The sequence below is a fragment of the Eulemur rufifrons genome, chromosome 19, assembly GCF_041146395.1.
Source record: "Eulemur rufifrons isolate Redbay chromosome 19, OSU_ERuf_1, whole genome shotgun sequence".
Classification (NCBI taxonomy): domain Eukaryota; kingdom Metazoa; phylum Chordata; class Mammalia; order Primates; family Lemuridae; genus Eulemur; species Eulemur rufifrons.
In genome coordinates this window covers 60,098,505-60,111,221 of record NC_091001.1, presented here as the reverse complement: position 1 = coordinate 60,111,221, position 12,717 = coordinate 60,098,505, and the positions used below count along the sequence as shown (strand labels likewise).

General features: G+C 43.4%; 1 protein-coding gene across 1 annotated transcript; it reads right to left on the bottom strand.

Moving 5' to 3' along the window:
• Positions 1 to 682: 682 nt before the first annotated feature.
• FIGLA (folliculogenesis specific bHLH transcription factor) lies at positions 683 to 12,486 on the bottom strand. Its single transcript, XM_069495102.1, has 5 exons — positions 12,253 to 12,486; positions 9,329 to 9,481; positions 7,366 to 7,587; positions 1,021 to 1,055; positions 683 to 755 (listed from the first exon to the last, which is right to left on the bottom strand). Exons 1-5 carry the CDS (start codon positions 12,481 to 12,483, stop codon positions 740 to 742), a joined length of 657 nt encoding a protein of 218 aa, XP_069351203.1. The 5' UTR covers positions 12,484 to 12,486; the 3' UTR covers positions 683 to 739.
• Positions 12,487 to 12,717: the final 231 nt, after the last annotated feature.

Sequence of the window (12,717 nt, the reverse complement as noted above, 5' to 3'; positions counted from 1 at the left end):
CTTTCTAGCCTCTAGAACTATGGGAATAAATTTCTGTTGTTTGGTCACCCAGTCTATGGTATTTGTTAGGGCAGCCTGAGCTAATAAACTATCTGTGCCTCAGTTTCCCCATCTGTGTAACAGGAATGATTATGCCTATCTCTTAGCTTTGTTGTAAGAACAAGTTAACATATATAAAGTGTGGAGAACAGAACCCAGCATATATTAATGCTATGTCTTTATGAGCAATTGTTATAAAGATGAAGACTGTCTTTGTGCTTAAGGTACTTGGGTTTCTAACTTGCACAAAGGTACCATTTGGCCTTAGTTGGGTATTTAGAAAGCCTTGAAAATTCTCACTCCCATTGTCCAATGATTATGACTCCACATTCTTCTAGCTCAAGTTTGCATTCCTATTAAAGATTAATTTCTCTGAGAGGGGTAACAGTCACTTATTTCTCGAAGTGAGGAAAAACAGATGGAATGAAAGAGATTAGGTGTAGGTCCTAAGGGGATGAGGATGGAAACCTCATGAGCAGTCAGCAGCAAAGGCTGAAGTCTCTGAAGCCTATTTCTTCAAAGCATGAAGTTAAGGAGAAAGTACAGTTGAGTAAATTTGTGACAGGCAAAGCTATTTAAAGGGTAATTGTTAAACTTTGAATTATTGAAAACTTCTGCTTTTGAGAAAAAGACTAGACTCCAAAACTTTCAAGACTGCTTTTATTTGTCTCTAGAAGGTAACCCTGGGCCTTTTCACTCCTCATACTTGTGGAAGTCTGAAACAGAGAAGGCAGTCCATTATAAATGGCTAAAGGATAACAACAGACAGTTCACAAAAGAAATACAATAAAGAAATATGCAAAATATCTAATTTCATTAGTAACCAAAGATGTTTAACTTTAAAGATATCATTTTCTACTCATTAAAATTCCTTCATTTTAATAGATCTCATTGGTGGCAAGAACGTGATGGAATCATCACTCTTACACAGCTGGTGTTATTATGAACTGGCACTATGCATCAAGTCATGGAATGACCTACCTGTGACTCAGGAGTTCTATTTCTGGGACTCTATCCTGAAAAAGCAACAAAAATACAGAAAGGGCTAAACACGTCAGATTATTTGCTATGTTTATAAGAACAAAAAGCTGAAAACAACTTAAGTGTCCGACACTTAGGAAATTGTTCCACTCAATAGGTCATCTAAACATGCCAGTGATAGAAAAATCAAAACAGGACACACACATTATGCATCCTATGAAAATTTCTTATTTTAAGTCACATAGGAAAAGAATCTGGAAGCATTTTAGTATTTTCCCATCAGTGGTTTTACTAAGGTGGTAAGATCATCTTGTGTCTTCTCAATTTTCTGAAATCTCAACATAAAGAAAAAATAAACTCATGACTGAAAAATAAAGTCACTCAAATCATGGCCAGGGAGTTTGGATGTTGGAATCCATTAAGTATATCACTGTGGATGATAAAACACTGCAACTAATTGCTTTAATTTATCTATTTTCTAGTCCACTCTCATATTTCAAGGTTGAATTTTGTAGAATGAAAGGATTTAACACCATTACTCCAACACCAACAGTTCATTGACTTGCTGAATATTGGGTAAGTTACTCCTGTTCCTTACTTTCCTCACATGTAAAATGAATATAATTGTATATCACAGGGTGCTTGTGAAAATTAACTAGCTTAACATGTATAAAGTGCCAGGAACAGTATCTGGTACAAAATAAGTATGGGTAACTATTTTTTCTGATCTTAATAAAGTCTTTCCACCATACATGTAACTATGCTTTTATTTTTTTGTTCAGACTTACCTTTATAGAAGCTTTACTTTTTAAAAAATTTAATTTTTTACATATCTAGAATGTTTTATACCTAAGAGACAAATTCATATATAATTACCTGAAGGGTTAAAGGATAATTGAATTGTGTCAGCCTATAGTCTAGTGTATTTTAGATCATTGTTTTGTTTTTAAGAGTTAGCTGGAAAATTCCAGCTCCCCCTGGGAGTGGGGACAGGGAGACCCGAAAAGGCCTGGGTTCTAAATGGAAATGGCCCAGCACGTCTGGCCTAGAAACAAGAAGGCACAGCAGAGCCATGGACTTTCACAGGTGGTCTTTGTCTAGAAGCATAGTCTCTACAGTATCACGGGCAACTCTGAACAAAATTCAGAGCCATGCATGGTGTAAAATGCCTGAGCTATAGCCACAGGTGACAAACAGAAGGAAAACACTGGCAGGAGAGAGAGCATCCTGCCACCCCGCAATGCCCAACCCCAATATGGCAAAAACCTACATCTTGAAGCTCCAATTTTAGACGAGCCTCTCCTGGACCTTGAAATTAATCTATAGTCCTACCAAGACCAAATGCAGTAGCGTCACATGGCTCATGGCCCCGTCTGCAGACATACTTGCCAATTCAGTCCCCAAGTGAACCTGCTTTGGCCCCAGAAGTTAATCTCCAACCCTGTCATCAGCAGATTCTTATGTACTTCATTCGGAACTTTGCCTCCCAGGAATGTTGTTGATCTTGCACAGCCTGCCCTGACCCCATCTCCAAATCCTCAAAAATGCCCATCTCTGCCACCACCAGGATTCCACTCCCCAGATCCTCTCTGAGAGCAGGGAGAAGGGTGGCACTTCTGCAAACTGAAGCTGGAGAGGGCTTGCATTCCAAATCTTAAGCTGCTTCTAAATCTTAAGCTCCATATGAGCATTTCAGCCCAATGAGCCGCATCAGCTATCACTAGGTCTTCAGTCAGGGTATGTGGCCAGGATCCTGAAACCCTATGCAGTCACCCCTCTGGGTAAGCTGTGCTGAACCTTATGCGGATGCTTTTGGCAAATAAAGGCCAACCTGAGCATCACTTCCTTGGCTTCTTTATCTTGAACCCATCCTATTTCCTGATTATAAAATACGAGCTTTCTATAAGTAAAAGTGGTATTGAATAATTGCTCAACTCACATACAAATAAGAATCTGGGTTAAATCTGTTAAAGAGAAAACTAGCCAGAAAGATACCTGCACAATAGGGACTTCAAAGAAAAAATAATTTCCCCTTTTCTTTCCCCTTCCTGAACAATTCAGTCCTAATGCCATTAGTTGGGCCACAGTTAGGTAGGGGGAGCCGTGGTGACCCAAAGCAAGGTATCAGAGCTCAAGCAGGGTGAGATGGCATCCACGGCCAGAGGCAGCCCAGCATAGGATACCAGAGACCAAGTGGACACGGGGGTGTGCGCATGGGGGAGTGGCCCAGTGCAAAAGTGGAAGAGCCCTATCAGGGTGAGAAGGGCACCCCCATGGAAAGGTTGGGGACCTGGCATGGGCAGTCAGCCCCAACTAGATAAGGAGGGTGTCCATGAAAAGGGGCAGTTCAGCATGGGGTGGAGTAGCCCAAGCTGAGCAAGGCAGGCATCCATGTGTGCAGGTGACACAACTCGGCAAGCCAGAGCCTGAGCAGGCTGTCGAGGCACCCACGCATGGGGGGACCTGCGTGGAATGTCAGAGCCGAGGAGGGGTTCTTGTGGGGGGGCAGCCTGGCGTGAGTGCTAAAGCCCAAGGGGGTGAGAATAGCCATGGGGTGAGGCGATGGCAGCAGGAGTGGGAGATGGGTTATACACAGGGGGTGTCCTCAGATAAATAGCTAATTCCAGGGCTGAGGGTGGGAAAGTGCAAGATGAGCTTGGAACATCTTCTGCCAGAAAGGAGTGATCAAAGAATGATGTTGAGACGTCAAATAGAAAGGTAGCCCGCTTGAAGGGGCTTTCACTGGCTGCAAGAGGACAATCTGAGCAATAAAATAAATAATAAAATATAACATTATATGATGATATAACCATCTACTGAATTAAATAGAAAACCATGAATCAATACTAATATAAAAAATAAATTCGTTTAAAAACAACCAAAATGTTCTGAAATATTTAAGTGAACAGTTAACAAACTATATATGGTACATCCATATCATGGACTACTACTCAATATAAAGAAGGAACAGATGATTAATACAATAACTTGGATGATCTCAAGGGCATTGTGCTGAGTGGGAAAAAGACAATCTCTAAATATTACACTATTTTTATAACATTCTTGAGACAAGCTATGAGATGGAGAACAGACCAGTGGCTAGGGAGAGTGGAGAGGTGGGGGCGGGGGAGGGTGTGACCATAAAGGGACAGCAGGAGGGAGCTCTTTGTGGTGACGGAACAGTTGCATCTTGATTGCAGTGGTGGTTCCATGAACCTACATGTTTGATAAAATGACACGGAACTACGCACACACACAGTACCAATGTCAATTTCCTGGTTTTGATATTATATTATAGTCATGGAAGATGCCACCATAGGGGGAAACTGGGCTAAGGATGCACAGGACTTCTCTGTACTATTTTTGCAACTTCCTGTGGCTCTATAATTATTTCAAAATAAAAAGTTTAATAAGTAAATATGGAATATTTGATGAGTAATGGGATATTTAGATATCCCATTCAAAGCACCTCCTCACAAAATAATATTAATTACACAAGAAAAAGACTAACTTTAAAGTGGAGAAGCCTGGCAGTCACCACTTCAAGCAAGTTATCAAAATGAATGTCATTAGAAATAGAACAAATCAAAATCTGCCTCCTCTAGACTCAATAAGTAGAAAACAGCATCGCTGCTGTGATTCCTGCCAAAGATGCATATCTGAATCTAATGGGGAGGAAACAGATCAAGATACATCTGCAAAATAACTGGCCTGTAATCTTCAAAAGTGTCAAGATCATAAAAATCACAGAAAAGCCAAAGAACTGTTCCATACTGAAGGAGACTAAAGAGATAGGCAACTAGATATAATTCATGATTCTCCGCTGGGTCCTTTTGCTAGACAGGACATTACTGGTCTATTGGTGAAACTTGAACGGGACCTGAGGGTTATTACAATGCAATGATATTCATTCCTGATTTTAGTATTAACAGTTGCATTGTGGTTATGTAGAAGGATGTCCCAGTGTATGAGAAATGCCTGCTGAAGTATTAGGGCTGACGGGACATCAGGTTGACAACTGATCAAATGGGTCAGGGAAAAAAGTTATTTGTGCTGCACTTGCAACCTTTCTACAAGTTGATTATTATTTCAGAATAATTTTTTTATTTTAAAAATGAATGATTTGAACGTCAAAGGATAAGAAATGCTTGACAAAACTAATGAAATCCTAGAATACTTCTACAAAAATGACACTCCTTACAATCGGGTCTTGGAAGTCACACTTGACAGAAGTGACATACACTGTCTATAAAAATCTCAAATGCATGATTCATTCTTCATTTGAAGAATTAGCACACTCTTCCAATTAACAACAAACTTGGTAGCTAAAAAGACCAAAAATTAAGTGTCTTATTTCCTTTTTTAAAGAAAATTCCTGTCACAACTTTTCTGTTTTTCACTAAGAAATGTTAATCCCCACTTTACATTGATGCACTGTAAGTGGCCTATCCCCAGAGTCAATTACGCCGTTCATACTTGCTACTGATGTTGCCAAGGACAGGCCTGCCCTGCTACTGGGGATGCTCTTGTCCCAGCCTAGGCCCAACAGCACCGGCAGCAAGGTATAGCCAGGAAGGGCTCCATGAGAATGACATGATGATATCTATCTACTTGACAAGGACCAAGAAGGATTAAATGCAAGTCAGATTCTGGCCTTAATATCTAGTACATACTAATACCAGTATTTGTGGAAGCGTTACTCTTATTAATTTAATCAGGTTCAAGGACATTTTTCACTCTGTTTGTTCTCAGTCATTCTATGTCAGCTCCTATAGTAGCAATAGGAATTCTGTCTCCTAAGGGTTAACTGGCAAGGGAAGGTTTATATCTCAAGTGGTCAGAATATGAAAATCTAGAGTGAGCATATGCACAAATGAAATCCTTAGAAAATATAATCAAATCAAAAATGGAAGTCAAGGCCAGCTAGCCCCCAGCCAGCCATCAGGAAGCCTGTAAGACCTCAAATCAGTGCATCAGTGAGAGCCAAACGAGAAAACCCCAAACACGTGCTAGAGAGCTGGGAAGCCTGCGGCTATTACTACTCACTAATCAATATTGATTGCTTATGGTGAGTCAAGCAAATTTGAAAATCTCTGTCCAAAGGGACACTGACATGCCAGGTGCTATGCTATATACTTTGAGGACATGATGTCATTTCAACTTAGAGTTATCTTATATACAAGGTAGGTATAATTATCACACCCATTCTACAGATGGGGAAACTGAGGATTAGAGGGATTCAGCTGCTCATGCAAGGTCACACGGCTAGCAAGTGGTAAAACCAGAGCTTGAACCTCAGCAGTGTGTCTCCACAGCCTGCACTCCACTGCTATTCTAAACTGCCTACCACAACCATCACTGTGACTCCACAGCCCGCACTGTCCCTTACATGACACCAAGGAACGTGTTACAGTATGCTTGGTTCAGAGTCCTACAAGCCTTCCTTATTTCAACAGTAATTATGTTACAGGGTGGCAAGGGACCTCATTTGTGTAACACTGATCCACAGCAAGGCCAAAAAGTCCACCTTGTGGGCTTGGAGAAACATGCTGCTACTTTCAGTGGCCTCTTTAGTTTGACAAAGTATTAAGAGCTGTTACAATTAATTCCTTTATTACTTTTTAAATGTTGCCTTACAACCAGGCCAAAAAAGAAAAAAGTAGTTATCACCATGCATCTTTATTTATGACAAGCTACTTACTTCTTTTCTGGAGACCACAGAGTCCAGAACAGCTTCTGATGTGTTAAATAGGGTCATTTAAAAAATAAGTTAAGGCCGGGCACGGTGGCTCATGCCTGTAATCCTAGCACTCTGGGAGGCCAAGGCGGGAGGATCACTCAAGGTCAGGAGTTAGACACCAGCCTGAGCAAGAGTGAGACCCCATCTCTACTAAAAAATGGAAAGAAATTAGCTGGGCAACTAAAAATATATAGAAAAAATTAGCCGAGCATGGTGGCGCATGCCTGAGTCCCAGCTACTCGGGAGGCAGAACGATTGCTTGAGCTCAGGAATTTGAGGTTGCTGTGAGCTAGGCTGATACCACAGCACTCTAGCCAGGGCAACAGAGTGAGACTCTGTCTCCAAAACAATAAATAAATAAATAAGTTAGGTCTATATCGGGGGGTTCTGGAGGAATTTCCCCGCCCCCTGAGCTGCTTACCAATTAATTTAGGAACAAAATAATCTTCCAAACTAGCAAGCCCCGCCTCCCCACTCAAGTGCTTTCACAAAACTATCTTGTTTTAATCATATTTTAGCATGGAAAATGACACATACCTCATCAAGGTATATGTTTTGAGGGTTTTTTTGACATCTGCATGGCTATTTAAGAAGGAATACTTTACCAAGCTCCTAGTCGGGGAGATAACTCCAGTCATAGATGTCAAGCTCTGGCAACAAGCGAATGCCGGCTCACCACCGCCACCATCTGCCCAGGGCCCTTTCCTCTCATTCTTCAAGCCAGCAGCACAGCTGGTACGTTGGGTGTTTTTTGATAGCTCTCTAGCTGAAGATATATGTGGTTCAGAAGTATTGTTGCTGTAGTTCTGTTCATCTGGGTCTTGTTTCTAGAAACCATATTTAGTTGTCAGACAGTATACTATGACAATCAGACTTTCAGGATTTAAATCCATATATGTCAAAGTTTTAACGATGAGGTTTCATTTAAGTGATAAGGGCAATGCTTAAGTTATTACAGAGAGAAAAGTTTTGTTCAATTGATTGTATTTTGTTCCTCTATAGCCTTAAAATATTGTGCAATCGATAACTGTATTAAAACTATTATAGCATAGACAGGTCCTATATTTTATAATGAACACAGCACAAAGCACGTATGTTACACAATTAACATGCAAGGAAAAACTAAGTTAGCCACCTGCATATGTCCAAACGCTATGACCATGCCCCAACCCGACCATCCAATTTGGCCTATGGGCAATCCATTCCCGCCACTGCAGAACATATCCTCCTAGCAGTCACCTGGCTAGGATTAGTGGGGAAGAAAAAAAATACAAAAGTACTATTGTATACCTGACTATTTCTGCCCTAGGTTTCTAGAATAATTGTTTCTCTTCTTTCTAGTATCGTTCCTTCTCTTCTTTCCCTAGACAGATCATAGTGCTACTCAGGAATGACCTTCACTTGATCTAACGGCTGTTCTCCCTTCTGTTCTTTCAATCCTTCTTTCTACTTTCAGACATCCAGGATGAATGGACTTGAAGTTTGCCACTTTCCTCTGCTTGGACTCCACATATTTGCCAGTAATGCACCTTCAACCTCCCCTGAGTTGACTTCCAGCCAACTTCTCTTCCCGTTGCAAACCCGGGCCCTGGTTGCCTCTCCTGCCTGGCCTTCCTCCACCTCTCAGTAGCTTCTCACACTGCCCCTGCTCAGTTTCCCAAGATTCTCTCCTCCTCAAGTTTATGACCCCTCTTGTTCCTCCATCTTCCTGCCACCTTCCCCTAATGAATGACTCCTCCTTCCTCCTGCCATGATGTCACTTAGGGCTCATGTTTAAGGCCTTTTCTCTCTTCATATGCTATCTCCCCTGATGACTGAGCCATTTCCAGGCCTTCAGTATTTGCCTCTCCATGAAACAAGTTAATATTATTTATTTTTATCTGGTGGGAAGACATTTTAAAAAATGATAACAAAGGAATTTAGTATAAATCAGCCCACAGCTCTTTCTGCCTAATGGACACTTCTGAGCCATCCCACTCTAATGGTGGTGACACTGTGGTCCTTCACAGTTTACAAAACAGGTTGATTTACATTGTTCCACTGAATGGTCACAAACCCCACAAGATTGGTCACCAGACCATTGCTGAGCTCTCCAGCTCGGTTGGCCACCCAGGGATGTCTCTCCTAAGGGAGTTCCCTTGGGGAAAGAAATGCCTCTTCCTTTCTGTGTCCTGTCTGATGTTCATGCTGCTGAAGGTAAACCAGCACCACAAAGTGCGTTTGTGGGTGTCCTACTAAGTCCCAGCTGTCATGGTCCTATCAAAGATTCCGCAGTTAGAAGGTAGGTGCTCTGGACAGTGACAGGAGGTAACTGTATAGATGGTCAGGGACTCAATTGCAAAGCTCCTGCAGAGCTGGGTTCAAATCCCAGTCCTGACATTTCTTAGCTGTGTGGCATTTACCTATATTTTGGCTTCCCCCTCTGTAAAATGGAGATCATAAATAGCTCAGAGGACTGTTATAAACATTAACTGGAAAGTCTATGGAAATTGTATGGCACCATGTCTGGCATATAGAAAGTGCTCAATAAATAGTGGCTATAGTTGTGCTAAATTCTTGAAACTTTACCTTTGAGTCTTTGGCTCCTTCCAAAACATCATTGAGAACTTGTATGTATTCAGTTGCACCTTTAAGGATATCGACTTTGCTAGGCTTCCTGCTTTGGGGAAGAAATGGCACAAGCGCCTTCAGTTTGGCAAAACCACGGTTGAGATTTTTTATCTAGAAAACAAAAAGGCACAGTGACACAAAGAGAAGCCAATTTGTAGAGACATCACCCCAAGCAATGGAAGGGGGTTGTGAGGGCTCGTTTCAACAGCCCTTTTGTCTGGGTGGAAAATCTAAACAGGCATGTGCCCCAAAAGTCACTGCTCCACCAGCAGTGCAGTTCAAAGGAAGAGGGAATGGCCCAAAATGAGCACTTTGAGTGGACAGGCTGGAAGGTGTGTGTGTTCATGCCAACCTCTGCCCCCCTTCCTATGAGAGCAAGCCCACTGCTTTATAATATAGGGGCAATTGAGAGTAGTGGCTAAAATCTCTGAGTCACCTACACCTGGATTTAAAACGCAGGGCAACCATTTACAGGTGTGTGTGGGATAGTTCATTTCTCTAAGGCCCAGTCTGTTCATCTGCAAAGGGGAAAATACCTATCTTGTAGCTTTTGGAAGGCAATTAAGTGACATAATGTACACATAAAACACTGCACCCAAACCTGGCACATAGAAAGTCCTCAATAAGTGGTAATGCTGATGAGGAATAAAATGTACAATTATTGTCTACCCAAGCACTGTGCCATTAACTCTTCAACCCCAGTATTGAGTTAATGATACAGAGTCAAGTGTGAGAGTCCAGAGAGTTAGTGAGACTTCAAAGGTTCCTTCTTTTTTATTTTTCTCTGTTCTCCAGAGTCTAATCCCTTGGCTCTGAAGGCCTGTAACTCTGATGATCATCCCCCTGGAAGACATGGGCCCTGGGAGAACTGGCTCCCACTACACCATAAAGCCAATATACTTACACTGAGAGTTCCTTCCCACCCTGGAGCAAGGTGGACAAGGGGCATGGTCAGCCAGTTCACGGGAGGATACAACCAGTAAATGTATGAAAAGATTTAACTTTAATAATCAAAGAAACTAAAACAGAAATTAGATACCATTTTTCATGTACCATGCTGGTAACATTTTTGTTTTGCTTATCATACCCAGCATCAGGTATTGCATGAAAAAGAAAACAGGCTTATACCCTGTAAGAAGGGTAAAAAAAATTAGTAAACCTTTCTAAAATGCAACTGGGCACCCTGTATCAAAAGTTGTAAAATTGTACGTGGCCTATGTCCCAATAATTCCATTTCTAGCATTTTATTCCAAGGCAATTAACAGACACACACAGGGATTTACACAGCAGTAAAAAAACTGCAAACAGTAAACATGCCCAAAAATAGGAGACTAAGTTATACAGGCAAATAGTTCCTTGAAAGAATACTTAAGAATATGAAGAAGTGCTTTTGATGATAAGTAAAAAAATTACAAAAATATGTACTGGATAATTTTGTAAAACTATATATATGCACACACACAACTAGAAAAAAAAGACTGGGAGGACATACACAAAAATGTTTACAGTAGTTATATCTGTGTTATGAGTGTCTCCTTTCCTTCTTCAGACATTTCTATATTTTCTAGGTATATTAACTTTATCATTAAAGAATAAAGGTCATTAGTTTTTCTTAGTGGATAAAACCAGGACTATGGGCACACTAAGAGCCCTGACTTAAGCATTATAAAATATCTATGTAACAAGAACACTTGTACCCCGTTAATATTTTGAAATTAAAAAAAAAAAAAGGAAAACAGAACTAATCCCTATAAAAGACAATTCCTTCCTGATGGGAAGGGCCACTTGAAATACTAGATCATAATCTCATTTTAGGGCCACCAAATCAGATCACAGGACAATGTTTATAAAGGGTCTAGTGCCTGGTAAAAGCACACTTCTCCACTCTTCAAGTTGCTCAACTTCCCTTAAGTCTCTCCTTCTTCCTTGGTCCTTTCTCCTTATATTTGCCCTTTCCCAAAGCAAGCTCCTACCTGATTCACTGGAACTGCATTTTTAAAGGGCCTGGGGTGTCTAGGAACAGCCCCCAGCAGAACTTACTTCCCAAGTCCCAGGCCTAAAGGTGCTCTCCTTCTCTCTTCCACCCATCTCTCTTCCCTCTCTAGGATCGCCTCTGCTGAAACCAAACCCACAGAGTGCGAAGGGCAGGAAGGAGACCACAGCGGACAAGTTTGGGGCCGAGTTTCGCTAGGGATACTAAAATCTGCCAGCAGATGCCGCTCCAATCACGGCCCACGGGATCATTCCCGTGTGTGAGTTACGGCGTCCCTAGCCTGACCGAGAAAAGTCACTTTCTCTTGACAGGGGTTGAGTGGGAGTTTGGGTGCACACTGGGGCGTTGTGTAACGTTACTTAAAAGTAACTTCTATCAGGCTCCCTTCTCCTCTCACCCCGTATCTGCTTCGAGGCCGAGATGCAGAGGACAGGGACAAAGTGTGGGGGGAACCCGCTGCGCCCCAGGCACCCAACCAGCGCCTATGGTTGTGACATTTAAGCGCAACTCCTGTGCGCTAAGCTTTTAAAAGCACCTGCCAAGGGAGACATTTTTGAAGTCGTCAGGGGCTCCCCACCATCCCCTCCCGGAGCGGTTCCTGCCCGTTCGGGAGGGTTTAGCAGGTGAGGCGGCCATCCCAGCAGCCGGCAAAGAGCAGCTGCACAAAAGTGGAGGATAAGGAGGCCACTGTCATTCTCCCGACAAGCTAGGGACGCAGCCGGCCTCGGGAGGTCGAAGGAGCCTCGGGGCCAGCGTGTGGGCGGTGAGTGGGTGCACCGGGTATGGACCAGTTGTTTGTGGTGGGCAGCGGGTATGGGTGGGGCAGTCGGGCCCCTCTAGGCCGGGGTCGTGGGAAGGCTGTGCCGAGGTGGCCCTGGGGACCCCTCACCCGCTCGCGCTCCTTGGCGTTGGCCACGCGCCGCCGCTCCAACACCAACTGGAGGTCCTCGGTCGACGAATAGCATCCCGAGGGCAGCCGCTTGAGCCGGCAGATGGCGGCCAGCTGGGGCAGGGGCCCGAACTGCTCCCGCAGCACGTCCTCCAGCACCTCGGCCTGCGGGGCGCCCAGGAGGGCGGGCGGCGTCAGGCCGGGCTCGGGGGGCTCGGGCGCGGCGTCCATGGCGGCGCGGAGGCCCTGGCGGCCCGGCCTTTCACCCGGGCACCTGGGGCAGCACGAGGCCCGGGCGGGGGCTGGACCACCTGCATCCATTCCCTGCCCGCCTTGATTCCAAACCGGGTCCCGCGCTCTGGAGGCCGGGCCAGGAATCCTTCTAACAAGCCCCGCAGGTGAGTGTCGTGAACTCTGGATCACAGCACTGGTTCTCAAATTTGCGTTCACACTGGAATCACTTGG

Excerpts from the sequence above, each read along its gene's own strand:
- FIGLA (XM_069495102.1), bottom strand. The coding sequence starts at position 12,483 with ATGGACGCCGCGCCCGAGCCCCCCGAGCCCGGCCTGACGCCGCCCGCC. Across the intron at positions 7,588-9,328 it reads AAGGAGCCAAAGACTCAAAG|AAACAAGACCCAGATGAACA; the intron begins GTAAAGTTTCAA and ends TATGGTTTCTAG. Across the intron at positions 1,056-7,365 it reads TCTCCCCGACTAGGAGCTTG|GATAGAGTCCCAGAAATAGA; the intron begins GTAAAGTATTCC and ends TTGCTTTTTCAG.